This window comes from Melospiza melodia, chromosome Z (genome assembly GCF_035770615.1).
Source record: "Melospiza melodia melodia isolate bMelMel2 chromosome Z, bMelMel2.pri, whole genome shotgun sequence".
NCBI classification, from domain to species: domain Eukaryota; kingdom Metazoa; phylum Chordata; class Aves; order Passeriformes; family Passerellidae; genus Melospiza; species Melospiza melodia.
The window spans coordinates 10,192,557-10,214,826 of record NC_086226.1 but is presented as its reverse complement, the minus strand read 5'-3'; the positions used below and the strand labels follow the sequence as shown (position 1 = coordinate 10,214,826).

The 22,270-nt window shown below is 37.6% G+C and overlaps 1 protein-coding gene across 1 annotated transcript in view; it reads left to right on the top strand.

Annotated features, from left to right (window-relative positions):
• GOLPH3 (golgi phosphoprotein 3) overlaps window positions 1-22,037 on the top strand; it is a 30,828-nt gene extending 8,791 nt beyond the window's left edge. Inside the window, exons 2-4 of the mRNA XM_063179664.1 lie at window positions 10,844-10,975; window positions 14,707-14,821; window positions 18,248-22,037. Of these exons, the coding sequence (XP_063035734.1) occupies window positions 10,844-10,975; window positions 14,707-14,821; window positions 18,248-18,672 (672 nt within the window). The 3' untranslated portion in view covers window positions 18,673-22,037. The remainder of the gene's footprint in view (window positions 1-10,843; window positions 10,976-14,706; window positions 14,822-18,247) is intronic.
• Window positions 22,038-22,270: the final 233 nt, after the last annotated feature.

The window sequence follows — 22,270 nt, the reverse complement described above, 5'->3', positions numbered from 1 at the left end:
ATCAAGAGGGACTGGAGTAAAACATCAAAGTCCTTGCCTTGTAGTATTCCAGTAATAAGCACTCCTGCACTCTAGCTTGACTTCTCTTCTTAATTTTCAAAAGTTTCATAGGTTAGGATGTACCATTAGATGTTCCTGCAAATTTCTGGGTTGAGAAGGTGGTGGCTTACTTGAAAGGTCAGACTGCAGGAAAGAGCTATCTAGTATAGGTTGAAAAAGACCTAGTGTAATGTGAAGAGGAATCCAGTTTATTTAAAGTGCACATGATTGAAGTTGGAATATTTTTCATTTGACGTATGAGAAAATCCAGAGTATTCCTGTAAGTGTCTTACTTGAATATTTTTTCAATATTTACACATTTTGGGCATCTTGTTTTTATCTTTTTAGTATTTTTACTATGTTTCCTGACGGCACCAACTTGAGAGGAGCTGTTGACCCCTTGAAGTCATAGAGGCCCAGCAGAGAGACCTTGACAAATGAGAGGGTTTGATACCACCAGCTGTGTCAAGTTTAACGAGGGCAAGTGCCAGATTCTGCAGCTGGGATGGGGCAACCCCGGATGTGGGGAGGAGTGAGATTCTGGAGATGCCTCAGGCATGTGGCGGGATTGTTTGGGGTGTCCTGTGCAGGGCCAGGAGTTGGGCTTGGTGATCTTTGTGATTCGCTTCCACCTAAGGTTATGGATACAGGATATGGTAGATTATGATGCTGTGATTTCTGAGGGATGACTGGTAAAAGGGATTAATGTCTCCTAAAATTATTTTGTTTTCAAAATGTTTTTTCCAGCTATTTCTTTTACTGTATCTGAAATTCCTTTGTTACCCATTTTAGGGATATCTGAAAAATGAAACTCATACTTTTGGTAATTAAATCTATTGTTTGTCTATATAATACGTTTAAAATAGCCTTCTCTGAATGCACCCATATCAAGTGAATCTGGGTCATGTATTTAACCAAATGTTTTAAAGCAGGTTTGTCTGTAGAAACAGTGAAAATCAATATATGATAGACAGTATGTGTAAAAACCATTTAGTAAGGAAAATGGAGGGTTAGTCTTTTAGAATTTGCTAATAATTAAGAATTTTATTGAAACATATTGTTGTCTGAACCAAAATTCAGCTTTGTGTTTCAGGATTGCTTAGTGTCTTGGAATCTAAGCAGGGGGGAAAAATGAATGTGTTCTCAGCTTAACTATCATTCTTGTATTCCAGAATTGTTTTGTGCGGGATGTTTTTTGTCTGTCCTTTTTGATAAGTCCATTGACGGGGGAAAAGATTAAAGCTATTATTGAAGAGTTGTTCAAGCAAGACACCCTAACCCTGAACATTTTATTTTATTTTGGGCTAAGCCATACAGTTCCTTGCCAAAAGAACTTGATTTGGAAGTTGCCAAAGAATGCTGCCAGAGAAGCTGGAATTGGTTTTCTCTTTAAATCTGTCTGCCATTGTGCAGTACTGTAGTGTCATGGAGTATGAGATTTTCTTAGAGGTAATAAGTTGATAGCTATTAAGAGCTAATAAACTGAAATATGTATTTTAATGTATATTAGAAAGTAAGAAGTGCTGGGTCATTAAAGCATATGCATAATTTGACTATGTCAGCTTGTATTGTTTGGGACTTACTGCCTGCTGCAGCTTCTGTGCTGTGATTACATTCAGGTTGAAATAAATTACAGTAACCTGCATTGGAAAGAAAAGAACATATCTTTTTGGTTCCCTGAAGATGAAAATGGATCAGTTCACATGAGATACCTTTGCTGACAGCAGTCTTCCTTTGCCTTGAGAATTCAATTTTGGACATTACAGCCTATATTCAATGAATGTTGCAATAGTTTTTCCTTTTCCTCATCTTCTGTAATTGTTTTCTGTTTTGCATTTTCCCCACATTCCAATAACTATGTTTAGTTAGAGTGGCAGAATGACTTTTAATTGGTTCTTGCTGGACTTTGAGGTGCTTTATATGTTTATACCATCTAAGGCTTCTGAAGCTAAGTCAGAGGTTCACAGAGGTCTGTATAAGGACCTAGCTGAGGTGGAACAAATGGTGGCTGGCTGCAGAAGAGGAGTTCAAGCACTGACCAACATTTCTGTTTGTCATTGAAAACTTGGAAAAGTTTGTGGACTTTTTTGAATTTTGTGTTCTTGCATTCCAAGACCAGTTTGCCTCTATTAGGCTGTGAAGCTTGTTGTAACAGCATGCTGGAAGGAAAGGCTTCCTTTTTTTTTTGTTTGCTTTTTAAAAGGGTTCCTTATTTCTAAGGGATAATCTAAAATTTATGTAGTTGAAGTTTTTGACTGAAAAAGTCAGGTGTCAGATTTGTTGGACACTATAATAAACACACTTGGGATTAAGTTAAGCATCTATAGCATCCGTCTTGCTGACTCTGACCCCATTCAAGAGATGCAAAACTGTATCAGTTGTTCCTTATAGAGTGATGACATTCCTAAATAAATTACTAACTTTTAACAGCTTTTTATAGCTAAAGAATACGTAAACTTATTTCTGTTTTATTGCCCAGTAACTCAGTTACTGACTTTGATTTGCCTGAGGTTTCTTCTTGCCTTTGTGTTACCACAAAGAAGAGGTTTGCTTACCTGCAGCACTGTCAGACCATTTATGTTTCTGCAATCAGCAGTTCCAGTCAGCAGTTTCACCTTCAGCTAGAAAGGATAGGAACAGAATCATGTACAGGTGTGAGAAGACAATGCTCCATACTGTTCTTTGTCCTCTCCTAGTGCTGTCAGATGGTATCTCCATTTAATCCAAGAGAACATAGTGTTTCTGTTATAGAAGAATGCTGGTGATAGATGCATTTGGAATGCTTAAAATTAGGCTTTTGGGTCACCAGAATGAGCTGAAATTCTATGCTAAAACATTATTTATAGTAAACCAAGTGCTGTTGTTACCCTTTTTCTCTATGTTCTGCTTATATTTTGTACTTTGCCTATTTGGATTTGGGAGCAGCTCTAAGGAGATGTGTTGTAGAAGTTCTTCAGGGGATGTAACTGCTTTTGAAAATTCAAAGTAGTATTAGTAGTTGTTGAGAGACTACTTAAGGGAAACGGTGTATTAAGATGGTGGTTGTCTCTTTTGAGACTATGATAGCACAATGCCTTTCATTCCACTTGTACTCTTCATTAAAAATCAAAATACTTTTAGTCAGTGTTTGTTTCATAAGCAGTCATAGTTGTGAAGCAGATTAAAATTGTTAAGTTGCTTGTGACCAATTGTTACTTGGGAGATAGGATGTAGGGAGAAGGAAGCAGACATCTCTGACATGAAAATTGTTGCAGACCAAACTTCCTAATAACTCTTCACCTGCTGCAGACCACCTGGACAGTGTGTGCTGTTAATCCTTTCCCTTCTTTTCTCCCCAGCTGTCTTTCTGTCATCACAAAACTACTGCTTGAGGGAGGAACTTGTTGACTGAAAGAGTGAAAATTCTGTCACAATTGTGATTAAGTTCATTATGAAATACAACTTGCCACAGTTGTATTTCAAGATAAATTTTCTTTGCTTGTCTTTTGCAGTAGGTTTCAAGTGGGTGACAGATGATGATTTTATTAATATTATTATGTTCTCTCTGTGTTTTGTGTTGGTTAATAATAGTCCAGTAGGTGCCTCTGAAAGAACTTGCTCTTTCTTCAGAGAATCAGAAAGGGATGCTATTGCTGCCCTGCCAGATTTAAATAATGTAACTTCCAGTTTATGATCATCAGGGTAGTCATTGCTGAAGTCCGAAATGGGGAGCTGCATGTTTTGTCTTTTCTGAGCATATTTTGGTCATAAGTGCCTTTAGCACAGGTATCCCAATAATAGATAATTTTTTTCCTCTGTTCTTCATCCCAAAGACTAAGTTCTAGCTGAAACAATTCAGATTATAAAAGCTATTCGGGGTTTGAATGCAGTTCATCTATTGAAGTGTGGGTTGTCACGGAATGGGATGCTGTTACATTTTGCTGTCTGTCCCAACCACATTCTTTCCCTCCTCTGTGCTGTCTCTGAAGTTTGCTCACCTGCATGGTGAATCAGGTGAGGAGAATGTCAATTAGCTCTCAGAAAGACCACTTGCTCATCTGGCTGACTACAAAAATGCTGCTGTGGGCTCGGGTGAGAGAACAGCATGGAGTGTGTGTCCATGGAGTGAAGAACTGCTTTTGTCTTCAACAGCAGTTCAGGCTTTGGACTTCTTCCTTGGTTTAGTCCTCAAATGGCTAAAAATGAAGATATGGGGAAGGATGTAGCTTCTCCAGTTACCTGCAAGGTTTTATGCCAGGCTAAAATGTGATGTGGTGGCATTGATTTGAAAGGTCAGTAAAACCAAAATTAATCTCTCCAAGGTAAAAAGTAGTGATTCACAAGGGTTGCTTGTGCTGGGGAAGTAATTGAACTCTGGGGTATCATTTTGTTCTGTTTCTTTTCCTCCTGTTTTTCCCCTGGTGTTTCTCCCTGCCACTCTTAGTACCTCTAAGAAAAGAAATCTGAATATACATATACATTTATATATACATTTATATATATATATATATATATATATATATATAAAATATTAATCTTTCTCAGAATTAACTGCACACAGTGAGCATGCAGGTACATTTTTCTTCCATGACACTGCTGTATAAATGCTAGATGTAAGTAGAGTCTTTGCTAATTGTGGTATTCAAAATGAAAACCAGCTCATATAAAATTTATACCAGCAGATGACTTAATTTACCTTTTCCAGTCCTACAGGTGATCTGAACTGACTTTGAGAAGTTTTTTTTTCCAAGTTCCACATTCACTTTAGATAGTCCATCTCAGGCTTAGATTTCTTGATGACTGTTTCCTCTTATGCTCATCTGAGCGGTAGAACTGAACATTGTGGTTTTATCTGTCCCCAAACTATATATTTATTATTCTGGCATGTGCATTTGGCAAGAGCCCCTAATTGGACCTGCAAGTAATTTTCCAGTGTGTTTGTCATCTGTGATTTGTGAGAACATAAAAATAGTTTGCTGCACATTGGAAAGAATAGAAAGCAAAGAAGAAACACCTGTTTAGAAAAGCTCAACGCTTGTTTGTATATAAACAAACCCACAGTTTTGTGTCTCAGAGCTTTTATGTTGCTGCCCTCGACAGAGTGTTTGAGTGCCATCTATGCAGAGGAAAGTACCAGCAAACTCCAGCAAGCTTGGGAAGTCTGATTTTTATTTTTTATAATCTAGGTAGAGTTTTTTGCAATTTTTTTTTTGGCTGAAATACTATTCTAATAGAGAACAGGGTACCTGTAAATTCAGAATTTACGGTTTACTAATGTGAAAGCTTTCTTTAACCTGGATTGTGCCTCCTAGCTGAGAAACCCAGAATCTAAGGATTTGATGTTTTCTGACAAGACTGGAAGGTGTATTACCTCAGAGCTGGGACTCCCAAACTCCTCAGGAGTTGTAGTTTTTCACTTCTGCTGTTAGTTGGCCAGCTTCCCTTCTGATTGAGCTGCCATGGCTGGAAAGAGTTTAATCAATATTTTATTTGTTTCGTCTGTACATGAAGTTTCAGAAATTGCATTGTTTACCAAATTTCAAAGTCTTTTTGTTTGTGTCTTTCATAATAGAAAAATTTGGAGTTTCTTGAGAACAGGAATTCAAGGGTTTGGGTAGCTGTAGTGGTGTTTCTCCTTTAGAAGGTTCCCTTGATTGTTTGGCTTATTTTGGTTATTTATTATAGATGTTTTAGTTTATGTTTTCATAAAGGGTGCTAGGTGAGGGTCTAAGGAATACTATTTAGTTTGAATTTAAAATGAAAAGGCTTTTAGTAAGAGAAGTATAGACTGGGTGGTATTATGTGCATTATCCCAGAGAAACTTTTGTTGTGGTTCCTCATAAATGTAAATTGAGTCTGAGTCAGAGCCAAAACTTTGACCTAACACTGACCTGTGATAATAAATATGAGGCTGTGTGGATCTGAGGATAGGCCTGAGGGACCTGTTAAGTTAAAATAAAGAAATGCTTTATTTTTTTGGAGAGTAGGCGTTAGTAACCCACAATTTACCTTCACATACTGTTACATGACTTTATGATGCTTTTTTAAAAGCTGCTGATTTCCAATTGCAATGGCTCTGTGATCTGCAAAGTAATCTGCAATAGCTTGAGACTCTGTGGATTAGAATGCATTGGCAGCTGCGGTCTGTGTTCTGTAAACCGCTGCCCTTAACCACATGAGTTAAACACATCATATTTATTTATATTACCATGTGTGTGTTTTGAAGCCTCAGAGTTGTAATTCTGAAAGCATTTTGCTTTCATTCTCTTGAATCTGAGATATTTTCATGGATTTTTTGCTGTGCCCTGCTCCTTTCTTGTCTGTGCCGGGTATGGTAGAACTGCTGGTCACCTATTCCGAGTTACCTGAAGAAGTGAAGAAAGAATATATATTCTTGTAGTGGGAAGAGATTTTCAACAGCTCTGATAAATAAAAAAATTCTTGAGTAAAAGATTACCCAGTTCTTTCTGAGTCTTTTGTTCTATGTTGTATTAAGAAAGTTATCTTTTTTTTTTCTTTTTTTTAACTTTTTAATCCGTTAGGGAGTACTTCTACATAAACGTGAGATGACATCTACAGCTTAATTGCATTTTTTGCACTGTTACTGCTGGGTTACTTCAAATTGCACTTGGGAAACAGAAAATAGTGATGTTGATTCAGTGGGGTCTTTCTGTTTGGGTTTTTTTTTAGTTATTTTTTGTTTGTTTGTTTCACATAGAGTTAGTGTGACAGTAGCCTGGAAGCTGTGAGAGTCGTTTATCTGTGAAGGTTGGCTGTTTTGTGCTTAAGTGAAATTATTTTGAAGTTTTGTGCAAGTCTTAAAGCAGCCTTAATTGTATAGAAATCACTAACATGGCACCAAGTATCTTGAGACACATATCTTGATCATTTTTTGTCTTCTCACTGATTTTTTTTACATACTTACGAAATTGTAGTGGTCCTGGGTGCAGTGCCCTGTTGGATCACAGATAAGGTGTTAGCAATCTTCTTTAAAGAAATGAAAAATTACAAACAACCTTATGAATTTTAAAATCTCGAGTAACAATGTCTCTAAAGAGACTAAGCAGAAGCAGGAAGTGGAAAATAAGGTAGTTTTGGGAACTGGCCTCTGTTATACAATGGACTGTTTAATAGTTGGCAGTTTCAAGTGATTAATAAAAAACTAAAGGGGAATACCTGTGTGAGCTAGAAGTTGGTAGAAGGCAAGTGAATAGGAGAAAGTGAATAAATGCCACAGGAGCTGGTGGGAAAGAAATGGCCTAATGAACATGGATTTTAAATAACTTACTCTCAAAGTGGAAAGAGGATCTTAGTCTCAGCTCTGTGCTTTGCCATATCCTGGTGGAAAGTCGAACTTTCAAAGTTAGTATGGAAACAAGTATTTGATGTAAACTTTATTCTAATTTCCCTTTTTGCTTGTCTAGCAAAACTAGTTTTTAGCTGAAAGTTTCTAGGTCAGGTCTGACGAAAAATGCTTTTATGCTGTATTTGTGTAAATAAACATGACAGTTGTAAATAGTTTTTTGATCTTTGAGTCATTGTAGATTTAAAGTTTTGTCTTGCAAGCTATTCATAGCTTAAAGTGCTATTCTAGTGTGATTGCTGTCAGATAAAAATAATCTCCTGCTTTGTAAGTCTTACCCCCTGCTGCTTAGCAACTTTAATGAAATAAGTATTTCTTTGAGTTAGAGAGTTTGCAGGAAGAGGGATGAAATAAAAATACTTGGTATTGTATTTGTGAGAAAACTAGCATTGTTTAAGAGCATTAAATAATAGAATGAGTTGCATTTCTGCATAGTGGTGTTTGATCTTCAATCAAGTGTTTTGAGACTGCTAGGAATTGGAATAAATGAACAGTTTTAAAAACCATGTCCCTGTCTTGTTCTGTGTGCTGTAATGAGCAGTGGACAGGTTGCATTCAGGGATGGGAGGATGACAATTCCCCCAGTGAACATTGACTTCATCCTGGTCTCTGTGTGGTTTACAGATTGGGTGCTGTCTGTCAAACTTCATTATTGTTCTTGTTTTTTAAAGAAGTTTTAAAATTTCTTTTAAAACTTCTGCCTTCCTGTTAAAGCAATTGAGTGGAAAAACAGAAAAGAAATTGGGTACTGACTCTTAATCTGTGAGCTAGCTTGGTTTATTATCTTTTAGCCGTTGTTTCCTTACAAATAGTGCATTTTTCTATTTTGCCATTCCACCTCCCCATAAATTATTAATCTCCACCCCTTTGTTTCTCTTTTGAGCATCTTTTCTAGTTATGCTATATACCAATTAAAGTAGGAGTCAAGAGCGTGTTTGGAATATCAAAGATAAGGGCTTCTCATTAATTTCTAGTTGCTCCAGGCAGACTGAGTTAATTTAAAGGATGATTTAGTTAGACTGTTGTGTGCTGAACTGATATTCTGTGAAAGTTCCTTCGATTGTCTGGTATCTTTGCATTAGGTGTCAAAACCAACTCATTCATCTACCAGAATGATCTGGAAAGATCAGTTAATTGGATTGAAAAGAATCCCTTTCCTGACTCTGTTAATAGGTGTACAATTTCTGTGTGTGGAAATATAATGTTCCTTCTCTAGAGTATCACCTGTGTGCTCTGAGTCTGGGGGGCAGAAGGAAAATAAGAAGTTGGTGACAACAGGATGCATTCTCATGGCTTCACTGTCATCTACCCACCAAAACAAGCAGCTCCATTTGTGAAGGATGTAATATTTTTCAACTGGCTTTCTGGGCTAGTTGGTTAAAAACTTCTGGGTGGTTGTGCAGTCTCCATCCTTGGAGGCTTTTGAGACATGCTTAAATAGAGCCCTGAGCAACTCGACCTGACTTCACAGCTGAACCTGCTTGCAGCAGGAGGTTGGACTAGAGACTCAGGTGGTCATTTTTGACCTGACTTGTCTCATGAGTGAGCCTGCATTTCTCTGCAACCCTCAGCCTATGGCCATCCATGTTAACTACTGGAACAGAGGAGTTTACATCTGGTAATTGGTGCTGGGAGTGGTGAAAAGTCACTTCATTGAAAAATAGTAATTTAAAAAATAAATTCAGCTTTCATTGCTAAAAAAAGAGAACAAGAATCAGCACTTTAATCGTTTGCATAATAATCTGAAACTTTCTATGAATATAAAGAAGTGTAAATTTATTGTGCCTGTGAGTTTGTGCTGTAGATTTTTAGTTTGCGTATGTATTGTCTGACTTCAAAAATTATCATGTAAAGAGACTGACTGGAAATAGAATGTAGGAGTCATATCTCTTACCGCTCAAGCAAATACTGCGCTTTATCATGTGTGTTATTTGGCAAAAAACATCTGGTGCCAACCAAAATCTTAATTACAGAATGGCATTATATGAGTAGCTGATACCTGCAAAGTATCAGCTCTAGAGTAGAAGGCTGATTAGATAACTTCTCACATGCCTTTCCAAACTCATATTTATGGTGTTTTAAATAAATATATGGGACCTATTTTGGTAATTACCTTAGAGATTCAGGGCTTTTGTAGTCTTTTCATAAGTATTGGTCATGTATATAATACAGCTCTTGAAAGTACCTGAGTGCAAAATTGAAACAAGTATTCTCACATTCATGGAAAGCTGTAATTTATGTCATTAGTGAGGGACTGGTTTGTAAATTTAGTAGACTTAAAGTATATGCCCCTTATATCTTTATATGTTGGCAGCTTTCATCTGTAAAAATAATAAAATTGGCTTGCTCTTGTTTTAAGCTAGTCTTGGTTCTTGGTTATGACAATTTTATGAAAAGCAGAACATTCTTCTGCTCTTTCCCCCTTGTCTTGTGTACAGCGTCTTTCTATAAAGTATCCCAAAGTTGGTATTTCCAGAAGTGCTTCACTAGAGGACATTGGAAAGATCTTTATGAATCATATCAAACATTTCTCAGAACATTTCCCAATGATTTTACTTTTATCTGAGATACTCAAATATTAAAAAAATATGCAAGAACATTGTTGGCTACTCCATGTAAAATAATTACTTTTGTAAAATTTTTTTTGGTCATAATTGTTGAACAATGGAGTACAAAAGTCAATAGTTGTTTCTAGATACTGATGAGTAAATGTGTTGGGTCAAGTGGTCTGTTCTACCATTTAAGCAGACAGCTGTCAATGCAGAAGTATAGAGAAATCACAGTAGGTGAGATGTGCTTGGTGGAATAAATGTGGTTTGCAGTTTTGCAGTTTGTATAAGAACTATGCTTCAAGCTGTAAAAGCACATATTTTCAAGGGATTTAAATGACAAAGTAGTAGCTGTTATAAATATTTATTTGAAAGCTTTTTTCTTTTAGTTTATTATGTTCAAGCCAAAATAATTTGTTCTGTGATTTGTGTTGATTGCCATGTTTATGTTTTCCAGTGTACTCCATAGTTAAAACTTAATATCCACTTTTAGTTTATTATTGCTTTCTCAGTGCTACATTGTTTATGCATGTAAAATCACATTAATGTTTCTTGGTCACTCATAAAGCCATGTGATGTCAGTAATGCCAAATGCTTGATGTCTTAAAGGTATCTTATTTTGACTGTGTATAAAACTACACTTTATACCTCACGGTTCTTGATATTGCCCTCTTTCATTCTGTATCATTTTCCTGAGGATTCCCAGTTCTTCAAAAGGCAGAGACTGAGTGTCAAAGCTAACAGAGGATGGGACTGTTTCTCTTTCATGTTTTCAGGGCGGGAATGATAGTGACTAGTGCCGCTACTTCAAAAGCGTGAAAGCAGGAGAACTGCTTAGAGAACACAGCAAGGCCCTTTTTCTGTTCTCTTTCAGGGGAGATGGAGATATCTTACTGTCTTTCCTTCTTCACAGGGTTACACATCGTTCTGGAATGATTGCATCTCCTCGGGATTGCGTGGCTGTATGTTAATTGAATTGGCATTGCGGGGGCGTCTCCAGCTGGAGGCCTGTGGAATGAGGCGCAAAAGTCTGCTAACGAGAAAGGTAAGTGCAGGAGAATGGTCACATTCACTTGTCAGGCTCCACGCAGTACAGGAGCTATAAATTACAGCTGGTTCTAAGAAAAAGCCTGGGGGTTTTTTTCTTTATGTGAAGATGATGATTCTGAGTAATGACCTAAGGCAGATGTGCTAAGTTAAAAGTTGTTTCCGTGATGAGATGAAGTGCCTTGGAACATCTCTGGTACCTGTTCTGTGCCCGTGTTTTGTTCCCTGGATGTGTTTCTGGTGCTGTTGCTGACCAGCCGTTGGCAGCGGCTCTGGCTGGGGCGTGGTGGCAGCGGTCACTGCCCGCCACAGTCTGCCAAAGGAACTGGATTTTGCAATGCCGGTGGGATGTGGGCTCACGCTGAAAGGAACAGACAACTGCCAGACATCAGATGTGTCCTGCAAGCCACCAGTTTACTTCTGGTGCACACAATGTTGCAGTTTTGCTTGCATTGCATGGGAAGGAAACCATCATTGTTCTTGGGACCCCTGAGAAAATAAAACTGTCTAGTTCAAGCATGAGGCTGGTGTGTTAAATTGGTTGTGCTCTCTGACCTTCAAGATGGCCACATCTCCACGGTCCTTTGTAGAAGTGGGCTGAAGATTTGAGGGCTTAATTTTTTACTTTTACCACTGAATTTTCCCTTTGTACAAAATGTGCAAAGTCATGCCCTTGGAAGAATTTTTACTTCATCAGCGTTAGAGGACACTTGTAAAATAAGCCTATTGAAAATCTGGTCAAATGTTGTCTGTCCACCCCAAATAAATTCTCTTATGGCACATTTCTCTGTCAATATTATCTTTTCTAAATTTTAAGGCAAGCTTGTGAATTCCCTAACCTTCTCCCAGCTTCCTTCACTTCAGAAAAATTGAACCTCTGTTCCGACAAACAGTCCCTACTTCTTTTAGCCTCGTTTAAGCATATTCAGCATTGATTAGTTCGCACATTTTTTTTTCCTCCAGAGCTTTTGGCTCCTTAGGCATTCAGTAATCTTCTTAGGCATTCAGTCAGGAGTTATTTTCATTCTGTGAAAACCTTGTCAGTTCTGTGTACTTGAAATATTAACTGTGAGGTTGCTGGGTTTTTTAAGAAAATGGAAAAATAACCTGTATGTATATTCACGAAAGAATACAAGCAAAATTATTGGTCTGAGTTGTGATTGGGTTTTGTTTGATCGTGGTTGCATGTTTTTTGTTAAATTTTATCATGTGGTTTGTTTAAAGTGATCTAAAATCTACACAATTCAGAGGTTTTCTTATTCTGCTGTTGTAAGGTATTTGAGATACTTTTCAGTTTTCAGGCAGGAGGGTTCTATAAAAATAGACATTAATTTAAAATTTAGATGAAGGTTGTTTTCTGCTTAAGTACTTCCCTGCAAATAAAATCCCTAAACACAGCACCTCCATCAGTTTAGAAATCAGTCTTGTGAATGACTTGTGTTATTTTGCACCTTATTTGAAGTTTTCCATTAACACTAAAGTTCAGTTTTGTTTCTGTGTTGGCCAGATTTAAGTCTCTACTCTGTCAATTGTCCTCCTTGTCCTGCTTCTGCAGGCTTTGCTCCCCATGCCCTTGGCTTTGGCTGTGAAATAAATACTGTGCCTAATAAGTGGAAAGAGCTGTCTCATAATACATCCAAGGTTGTAATTCTGGGGTGAAATAATTTACTTTGATCAGTTTGGTTTTTAATGGAACCACTCTCTTGATCTTGTCATCAGGTGGGGCACAAGTGATAAGGTGAGGTGAAGGGAGAGTAAACTCAAGTTTTTTGGGCAGTAGCACAGATCTATAACCAGCTAAGTGTGGCTTTAATATAATTAACTCGAAAGAATGATAGCTACTATGATTTTCACTTAAAGCCTTAAATCAGGTTGATCTCTTCTGATAGTATTTTGTACTTCAGAATGGGTCAAGATGCATTAAATCTATGATTGAATGCCCTAGAGAGTCAAATGAGACTGAGAAAAGAGTGGACAAGAGGGACTTGATGGACCTTAGTGAGACTTTCTAAGTGGATATGATGTGTTACACATGGCAACATCCTTGTAAATTTGGCTTAAGAATATGTAATTGTCACACCATTTTGGAGTTCTGTCTACTGGCATCAATATTAGAAGCAAATAAATGAATTTTGAGGTTTGTAAATGGTTATTGAGAATAGAAGATGGTACTCTACATTGCCTTACAGGCTCAGATGCAAACCAAATTGATAGTTATTAGAATCAAAAGGAATTCCAAAAAATCCTTGGCAGATTTTCTTCAGTATTTTATTGCTGACAATTCTGAGCAATTCATGCAAGAATGAATTTTTGTATTAAAACTAGAAAATGAAGTTTACTTTAAAATCTGTGCTTAATCTTTTAGCTTTGCTTAATTACAGAGCTGTATTCTGAAAAATGCAAATTAAATATTCTGTATAATTGAAATTTCCTTAGTTGATAAGTACCAGGCAAATCTAGTACCTGATTCATCACTGAAAAATTGGAATAAAGAATATTTTTTTACAATCAGGCTAAGGACCAGCATCTCTGAAGAAACAGGATGTTCCCTGGACTATGGAACAGTATGACATTTCCAGAACACCTTTCTGACTACTCTAAAGTGTTAAGAAAAATAAGAGCTTTCATTTCCTGTTGTTCATATGTGTGTATATATATATATATATATATATATGGAATTGTGTTGATGTATTCATTTTTATGTCAATCACCCGGTACTTTTCCCTGATGCTTGTAAAGTGCTGGTTTGTAAACTATTTAAATTGCCAGATATAATAGTAACAACAACAATAATAACAGCTATTATTATTACTATTAACTGTAGTAGTATTATTATTAGCTGTAGTAATTCTTCTATAAATAGAGATGGATTTTATTTAAACATACTAACTTGAGCTAGTTTAATCTGTAAGCTGTCATTTGGTGCTCTTGATTTTGTTTCCTGAAAAAAAATTGTATTTTTTTGCATGGTGTCTGTAACTACTTATACTGGTAAACAAGCAGTTATATTTTTGAATTTTATTATGTTCCTCTGAATCAGTTTTTTTGTTGTGCTTTCCTGAGTGAAGAACTCAAATAATTTTAGAAGTTAAATAAGAGACTTATATTGTATTGCATTTATTGTTGCATGTTAAGGGGTTTATTAGTACATATGTATTTTCCCTAGTACATGTGGTTTAACTGTAATTAAATGAAACTCTATTAGTTGGCAGTGTGTTCTTCAGAGCTGCAAAACTTCCAGATGTTGTCATGAACCTATTTTTCTCTCTTCATATATTGAAGAAAACTAGTTTTTATACCTTTTTTTGTTGTTATTTTCATGCAACCTTATTGTTCTACTCAGTATTTTGAATAAATTGACTTGAAGCAGAAAAATAGACTGTATTCAGAAACTGATTTAGTGCAATATACTTTGTTCTTGAGAGGTAGTAATGGACCTAGCTAGATAAGTGAGTTACTTTCCTTCAAAATACAGCTTTTAATTTTAGCCCATTAAGGTTAATTTAAGTTACAGATTAACCTCAGACTTAAGGTATTTTGAATTAAAACACATACTACTTTTTTTTGATAATGAAAATTTGCCTTTTTCAATGCTGCATATTCTTAAGAGAGAGTTTGTTATTTAAAAAAAAAAATTATTTTGGTTTTCCTAACAGGTAGGATTTTTATTGATGGGTGTGTTTGTCATATATGAATTATGTCAAAATACTGTGTTTTATTCATTCTTAGGTGATTTGCAAGTCAGATGCTCCTACAGGGGATGTTCTGCTTGATGAAGCTCTGAAACACATAAAAGAGACCCAGCCTCCTGAAACAGTACAAAATTGGATTGAACTGCTTAGTGGTAAGCCTTGCACGTAACGTGTTTGCTTTTTTTACCCAAATAAAGCTAATTATCTGGCATCACTAGAGATTATATTGCAAGATTTTTTGAGAGAAAATATGCAAAAAAGTTAATTAGTCTGTCCTCTAGGGTAGTCTCTTGTTGATTGTAGCCTTTAATCAAATATAAGTAACTGTTGCTTTTGACTTAACTTGGTACGGAAAGGATCTGTATGGAAGTGTCAGAGGACATCTCAGCTCAGTGGAAGAGGTGCCTTCTGCTGACTCTGAAGTAAATCAGGACTGCACCCTGGAGATGTGACTGCCTTTCCCTGTGTTTGGAAATGATGGTTGGTGGAAGTTTGGAGCCTGAGCGTGTGCACTGAGTATTCAGATCTTTCAGTAAAGAAAGGAGGTGAAGAGCTCATAGCTCTCACATAAAACTTGAGGGTGATTTGGCCATTAATCATAAAGAAAAAATAAAGTGTTAGGAGTTTTATTTTTTCATTAAATGAAGAAACATAATAAATATTTTTAAATGTTAGATACTTCTTGTTGATCAAAACAAAGTCTTCAGGATGAGTACTTTGCACACAGCTTTCCCTGTAAAGCTAATAAATAGTTGAGAAAGAATGAAGTGTCAGTGATCATAGAATTTTGAACAGGTTTGGGTGGAAGGGACTTTCACAGGCCATCTAGTCCAGCCCCTCTGCAGTCACCTGGGACACCTTCCATTGGACCATCCAGCTGGACATTGGATGCTTCCAGGGACAAGGCATCCACCACCTCTCTGGGCAATCCATTGTGGTGTCTGATTGTGAAAAACTTCTTCCTTGTATCCAATGTCAGCCAGCTCTCCTTCACTTTGAAACCATTGTTCATGTCCCAGGCTCTGCTAAAGTGTCTGACCCCATCTTTTCTGCAGTCCCCCTTCAAGCCTAGAAAGGCTGCAGCAAGATTTCCTTAGAGCCTTCTCCTCTCCAGGCTGAGCTGCAGACAGAATTGATCACTAGCCTTCGTCCGTTTTCACAAAGCACATAAATGCAGCTTTCTTGGAGTAGATCAGAGCTGTGCTTCATTTGTGCAAACAGCACAGGAAAAAACCCTGCACTGTTGACCCTCATTGTCAACAATGTGGCTGTGAGGTTGAGGGTAATGAGATTTGGAAGTTGCCTGTGTAAAATCTGCTACTTCTTAAAACTGATAAGCTGCAAAAATGAGCAAAATCTCTTTGCCTTTCTCTGCTTTCCTGATTTCTTTGTTCTTGCCATTCATTCTGCACCACCTTAAACAGCCTTCATGCACACCATTCATTCTCAGGTCCTTGCCATCCCCCCTCTGCTGCTCCTTGGCTGTCGGGCAGGGGGGAGGCTGCACTACATGTCAGGAGGGGCACGGCTGCTGCGGAGCTGTGCGGTTCAGTTCTCACTCAGCTCCCCTTGCCTCTTACGGCCGGCAAAAACAATTCATTTTTCTTGTCCCAAATACATAATTTGTGCTGACATTTCACCACCTTTCCCAGTGCAGTGCACATCAAGTTAGGACTGGCTCAAAAAGGGTCAGCTAATGAATGAACTAGTGTTGTAGGTTTTCTTTGAGTTAAGCTGAGGCTTTCCTGACCCTGCTGAGCTTTGGCTCTGTGAAGATAGTTATCATCAGGGCTGTGGCTAAGGTTTGAATCAATAATTTTTACTAACATATGTTTATTAATTCCTAATTCTTGGATGGCATTAGTGTTCTTTGGTTCCCGTGGTTTAGAGATCTGTCCTTCTGAAGAAAAATATTTCAGTGGGTCTTGGTGGGGGTTTTTATTTTTTTTGTTTGACTGGTTTTGCTTTATTTTGCTTTATTTTGCTTTATTTAATAAATTCATAAACTCTGTTAGAATTGTGCCTTTGGGGACCAGGTCAATCCTGGAAAAAAAATTACTCATGGTTGTCAATGATGCAGAGTGCTGCTTGGAGTTACAGTACTACATGTGAGTTCAGAGCCGTCATGTGAATAAATATGTGGACATGTAAGGTGATGTTTCCAGGCTGATGTTTACAAGGTAGCCTCTAAAGAAAGCAAAGGTAGGGAATATAGACGTTTGGAGCAAAATGTCAGGTTTCCTGCAGATGTAGCAAACATCTCCGTGTCTGCAAAGTGTCTGTGTAATTGAAGAGCTTGGTCACAAGGTGTCACCACAGCACTGACTTTCAGCCGCATGGCAACTGCACAAAAATCTAGGAAGTAGCCTTTGCCCGGTAGAAGGTAATAAGGAAACCACTTTTTTTTGTTTGTGTGATAGTTTTGTTTATGATCAAACTGGGGAATCGCATTCAGTGATGTGTAGTTGGACTTGTGTAGTTGAGGCCTGGTTGGGTTTTCTGCCTTTCACTCTGCAGTGGGAGTCACCTCATTTGTTTGCTTATCTTGACTGTTACTTGGATACAGTGTGTGTCACCCTCCATCACAGTGGGAGAAACCTCAAAGTCACCTGTGGCTTACAGTTGTTGTTATTATTTTATGCTAATCAATAAATTTTTTAAAGTTTGGTACAGAAATTCTCATATCATTTATAGAAAACCTCCATCTATTTAAGAAATACTTAAAACTTTTCCTTTTCTTGCCCCTTAAAATGCATAGGTCCTTGACATCAGGAGGAGATTATGATAAATTCTTAAGTAAGCTGGAATTAAAATTTTTAGCCTGTTAAATAAGCTCTTAAGCAAAGGTAGAATTTTCAGTGGTAAACAGTTTTAGTTGGAGCTGTTGATGCTGATTTTGTCCTTTGTCAGTTTCCTCTATGCATACAGTCACACACTCTGAAGGGCCCAGTTCTGCTGCTGTAACAAAAGGCATTAGAAATAATTTATATAGAAGCATTAAAGACTCTGTCTAATACATGGTTCATGTGGGCACTCCTGTGCCCCACACACACTCACAGTGCATGGTCACTGTTTCATATGGTGGAGACAGGAAGGGGGAGAGGAGTGGAAACCTGCAGAAATAAAGAAATACACTGGGTAACTATGCATTAGCTTGTCTCTGTGGCAGAAGAAAAGCAGTAACACTTCTCCTGGTCTCTGACATGGTAAAAGACTGTAGAAAGGTGCTTAATTTTACTTTATTTTTATTGTTATTTAAATAAATACTGCATAACTGATTGGTTTTTTTTTATTTTACAATACAAGGTTTTTGTTTATTTTTCATATCTGTAATCAAGACATGGCTTAGCTATCGTTTCATCCAAACTGTCAGTGTACCCCAGAGCTGCTCCAAGGAGGTTCTCCTGGTCTCTGCCTCCATGGCAGGGATCAGAGAAATGCTGACAGGAGCACAGTGTCTTGTAGTCTGCTCTGTGATTTTGACAGCTCATTCTGCGCCACAGAGGGGGGAAAAAAATCATTGCAGCAGTGCAGCTTAAACTTTGTCTGACTGCTGTGTGGTTTTCTTGCTGTTTTAGGTGAAACATGGAACCCACTCAAGTTGCACTACCAACTACGAAATGTCCGCGAGCGGCTAGCTAAAAATCTAGTGGAAAAAGGTGTACTGACAACAGAGAAACAGAACTTCCTTCTTTTTGACATGACCACGCACCCTCTCACCAACAACAACATCAAACAGCGCCTCATCAAGAAGGTCCAGGAGGCAGTTCTTGACAAGTGGGTGAACGACCCCCACCGCATGGACAAGCGCTTGCTGGCGCTCGTGTACTTAGCCCACGCCTCAGACGTCCTGGAGAACGCTTTTGCCCCCCTCCTGGATGAGCAGTATGATTTAGCCACAAAGAGAGTGCGGCAGCTCCTGGATTTAGACCCTGAGGTTGAATGTATGAAAACCAACACGAATGAGGTTCTGTGGGCTGTTGTAGCAGCTTTCACAAAGTAACTGCATTCAGACTGAAGCGTTCTCTCTTCTTTCATGTAAACCAGTTTTTTCTCTTTTATTGACTATTCATGTTTTCTGTAATTTGTACCTTCTCACATGATGAATCGGCTTTTGTTTAATGGGAATTATAAGTGGTGTATTCCCTCCTTCTCTATCTGTATACAGGATTTTGCTGGTACAAGAGACTTTCCTGTTTAAAACAACAGAAGAAGGGTGAACTGCCATATTGGCATTCCATTTCCTATTCAGTTTGAGTTACCTTAAATACTTTGTTTAATTTTTCACCTCATTGTTATTGAAGTGGTTTGTCACCAAAGCTCCATGTTGAAGTGTCTGTCAGGACATTTTATACACAGATATTTTCAATTACATATAACAAAATTACTTAAAAAGCAGAAATGCCATTAAGCAGCTTTGTCAATAGTTCCTGTAAAATGCCCCATAAATTTTAATTTTCATGCAGGTCTCTTGTGTACTTATATTTTCATTAGAATGATAGCTGAGTCATAACACTAGTTTAGAAAGGTCCAATTGTTTCATAAACCAGTTTTGGGAGGGGATACATTCCATTATATTGTGTATATATAGTTCAAATTGTATATTAACAACTGCCCCATCTTAGTATTTTGCAAGATCTACTTACTTGTACACCTGGTGCCCCTTATTTGCTGTCAGCCATTGCCATCTGATGCAAAGAAAGGCCTCCTGCAGAGGTCCTGTGTGTGAAAGCTGTTTGTTTCCAGAGTGTCTGGAGTTTGCCATCCAGGTATTTTCAGTCTATGCATTGCCTTTAAAAATTAGTGAATGGAAAGAGACTGCTTTCTATCATTGGTACTTTTTTCTTTCCCTCCACTTCTGTATGGAAAAGACTCATGACCAGTACAATTCTTGAGTGCGTTTTTTTGTTTTGTACACAAATGAATGTTTGTCTCATAAACCTTGAACTATTTGACACTTCAAAAACAAAAAGTCCTAGCAGGTGTTGCATGTAAATGGTTAGCAAGTAATGGCAGCAGTTCAGAGAATTCAGATATCTGTAATGGGATGCTCTGCTATATTTTAATTTTTATATATACAATTATGCTGATTAGCACACTATTGTAAAAAAACCCAAAACCTATATAAAACCCTGGCTTTTTAAAATTTATTGCCTCTTTGCCGCTGCTTGTTATTTCCCATTGATTTCTCAGTGTAAATATTATGCATTGAAAGAATTAAGCATTTATTTCTATACTTTTTTCATCATACCAATGCAGATTTATAGTGGGGCTTACAGGTGTTTAGAAACCTTTTGGTTAATATTCAGAACAAGAATACTAGATGGTGTATAACTGTAGAGTTGAAATTTAAGAAATCCCTTAATCTGTATACTAGCTTTTTACCTACAGTAAATAAACTATGATCTTGAAAGTGCCTGAAACAGAGTAAGCATGTCACTTATACTTTTTTGTTGCTAATTAGAAAGGTTTTATTGCCTAACTGAAAGCTTTAGTTTATATCCTTCTTATTAGAAAGGGAGAATTTATATTAAGTAGTTCAAACTGACTTAATCAGTGGTGTTGCTCAGATCTGCAGGATTCATTGCTGGGACAGGCTGAATTAATGTGGGGAGTGTGCAACTGTGCCTGCCCTAGGTAGACCTCTTCAGTCTTGAGCACAGCTCTACAGCCTCATCTGTGACTGGACTTCCAATTTTGCACTTCATTTTCAATCATTGATATGCTTGAGTAGTTGACTGTAAAATGCAACTTAAATTCATCGTACCTCTAGAACCTTTTTTAAGAAAGGTTTTTAAAAATACGGTCCTTGACATTTAATGGCACACTGTTCTTTCAGTTCTTAATGCTATTTCTTTAGACAAATGAAATTAAAAGTATATTGTAAAGTATTTCAAACTCTGGTTTACAAATAAAAAGACAAACAGTATTCTCTCACTTGTAAGATGCTGTGTTGAAAATGTTGAGTGGCTTGGGCATGAACTTGGGACATCGTCTTTTAAACGTTTCAAGCTGTGATTGCTTTTAAGTGGAAGCAAAACGAAAATTACTGTGTTGCTTTTCTATTTGACAGCTTATGGAATACTTTCTGTGTACTTGCTAGTACATGCAGCTCACAGCTTTCATTGTCTCATGTGATCTGTTTTCTCATTTTCTTTTGCTCTTTGAGAGGAGGAGAAAGTAATTAGGCAGAAAGGTCAGAAAAATGGTGGAGTGTGCAGGAGCAAGTTATGTGCACAAAACTTTTTAAATGGCTTTGAAAATCTAAGCTACTTGAAGCATGCTTCAGACTGAAAGTATCCTTCACAGTCCTTTTTCTGGCCTCTCTTCATCCTGTGAGTATTTTCCATTTTCGTGCTGGTTTCATGTTTGGTTGTGGGGGATATTGGAGTTTTATCACCCTTATAGTCTACATGGTTTAGAAGAAATCTATGGTTTAGAATCCTTTTTTAATCCCCTCCTTGAAAGATTATTTGGGGTTTTTTGGTTGGGTTTTTTTTTCCACACAGAGGATAACTGCACACAGTATTTATCAGCTTTATTTTGCTCAGATAGGACCTCTGACCATAATGGGCAGAGTCTGTGCTGGACATGTCAAAGAAATTGGATGTAAGTGAGGAAGGGTTTGGGAAGAACAACAGTGTCTTTTGCTGGACCACCTGGTGTAAGCCTGGATGTGCAGGGGAAATAGATGAGCTTTTGGAGTCCTGAGTCCTAAAATTGTGCTTCCAAAAGCCCAAAACCCTCCAGCAAGGTAAGTTTGGTAGGTTAACAGGAACTGATTTGGCTGACATCGTTGCATTTGTTGCTATTTCAGGTTTTAAAAAATGGCTAAACATGGGAGACTGAGTTGATGAGATTCAGGTCCCCTTCTACCTGTGGGCTGCTACTGCAGCTCACGGAGACCTCCCTGGTTTCCAGACAGTTCTGTCTACTCCAAATCCTCGGCTCTCAGTGGCTGCTTCAAGTGAAGACTCTTATCCAAAGCCTGAGCTTGAACACGTGCCTCAAGGAACAGCATGTATTATTCAGGGACACATTCTTTTAAAACAAGCTTTCAAGTGTACACACACACACACACACACACACACACACACATTTTCACAGTCTTGAGATTGACATTGTCCTCTCCTGTGTTTCTAGAGCTGGCATTACAGTGCTGTTACATGGACTGGTAGTGAAACGTGTGTACCATAAATTATGCTTTTGAGGCAAAATTTGCATAAGTGGCGGTAAAAGGCTGCTGACTGTGTGCTTGTGTGTTCATGCCCATTTCTCCTACAAGGTGAAGATATGTATTAACTGATGTGTTCTCTGTGAACTGGACTGAATCTGTACTGTAACAAAATAAAGCACTCTTTCATGCTATCAGCTGCAGGTGGTTACTGCGTATCACATGCATGTAATACCTAAATTACATTTTTTTTTTCATTTGGTAAGTAATTTCCAGTTTTTCCTCAGGCTGCATTATTCACCAGTTTAAGAAACACCTTTTTTTAAAGGTTTTCATCAAAGTCTTAGCTCTCCTTCAGCTGGGCTCTAGGCAATTCAGGCAGCCAAATTCTGTTATGTCCCAGTTATCCCTATTTTAAAAGTCCACC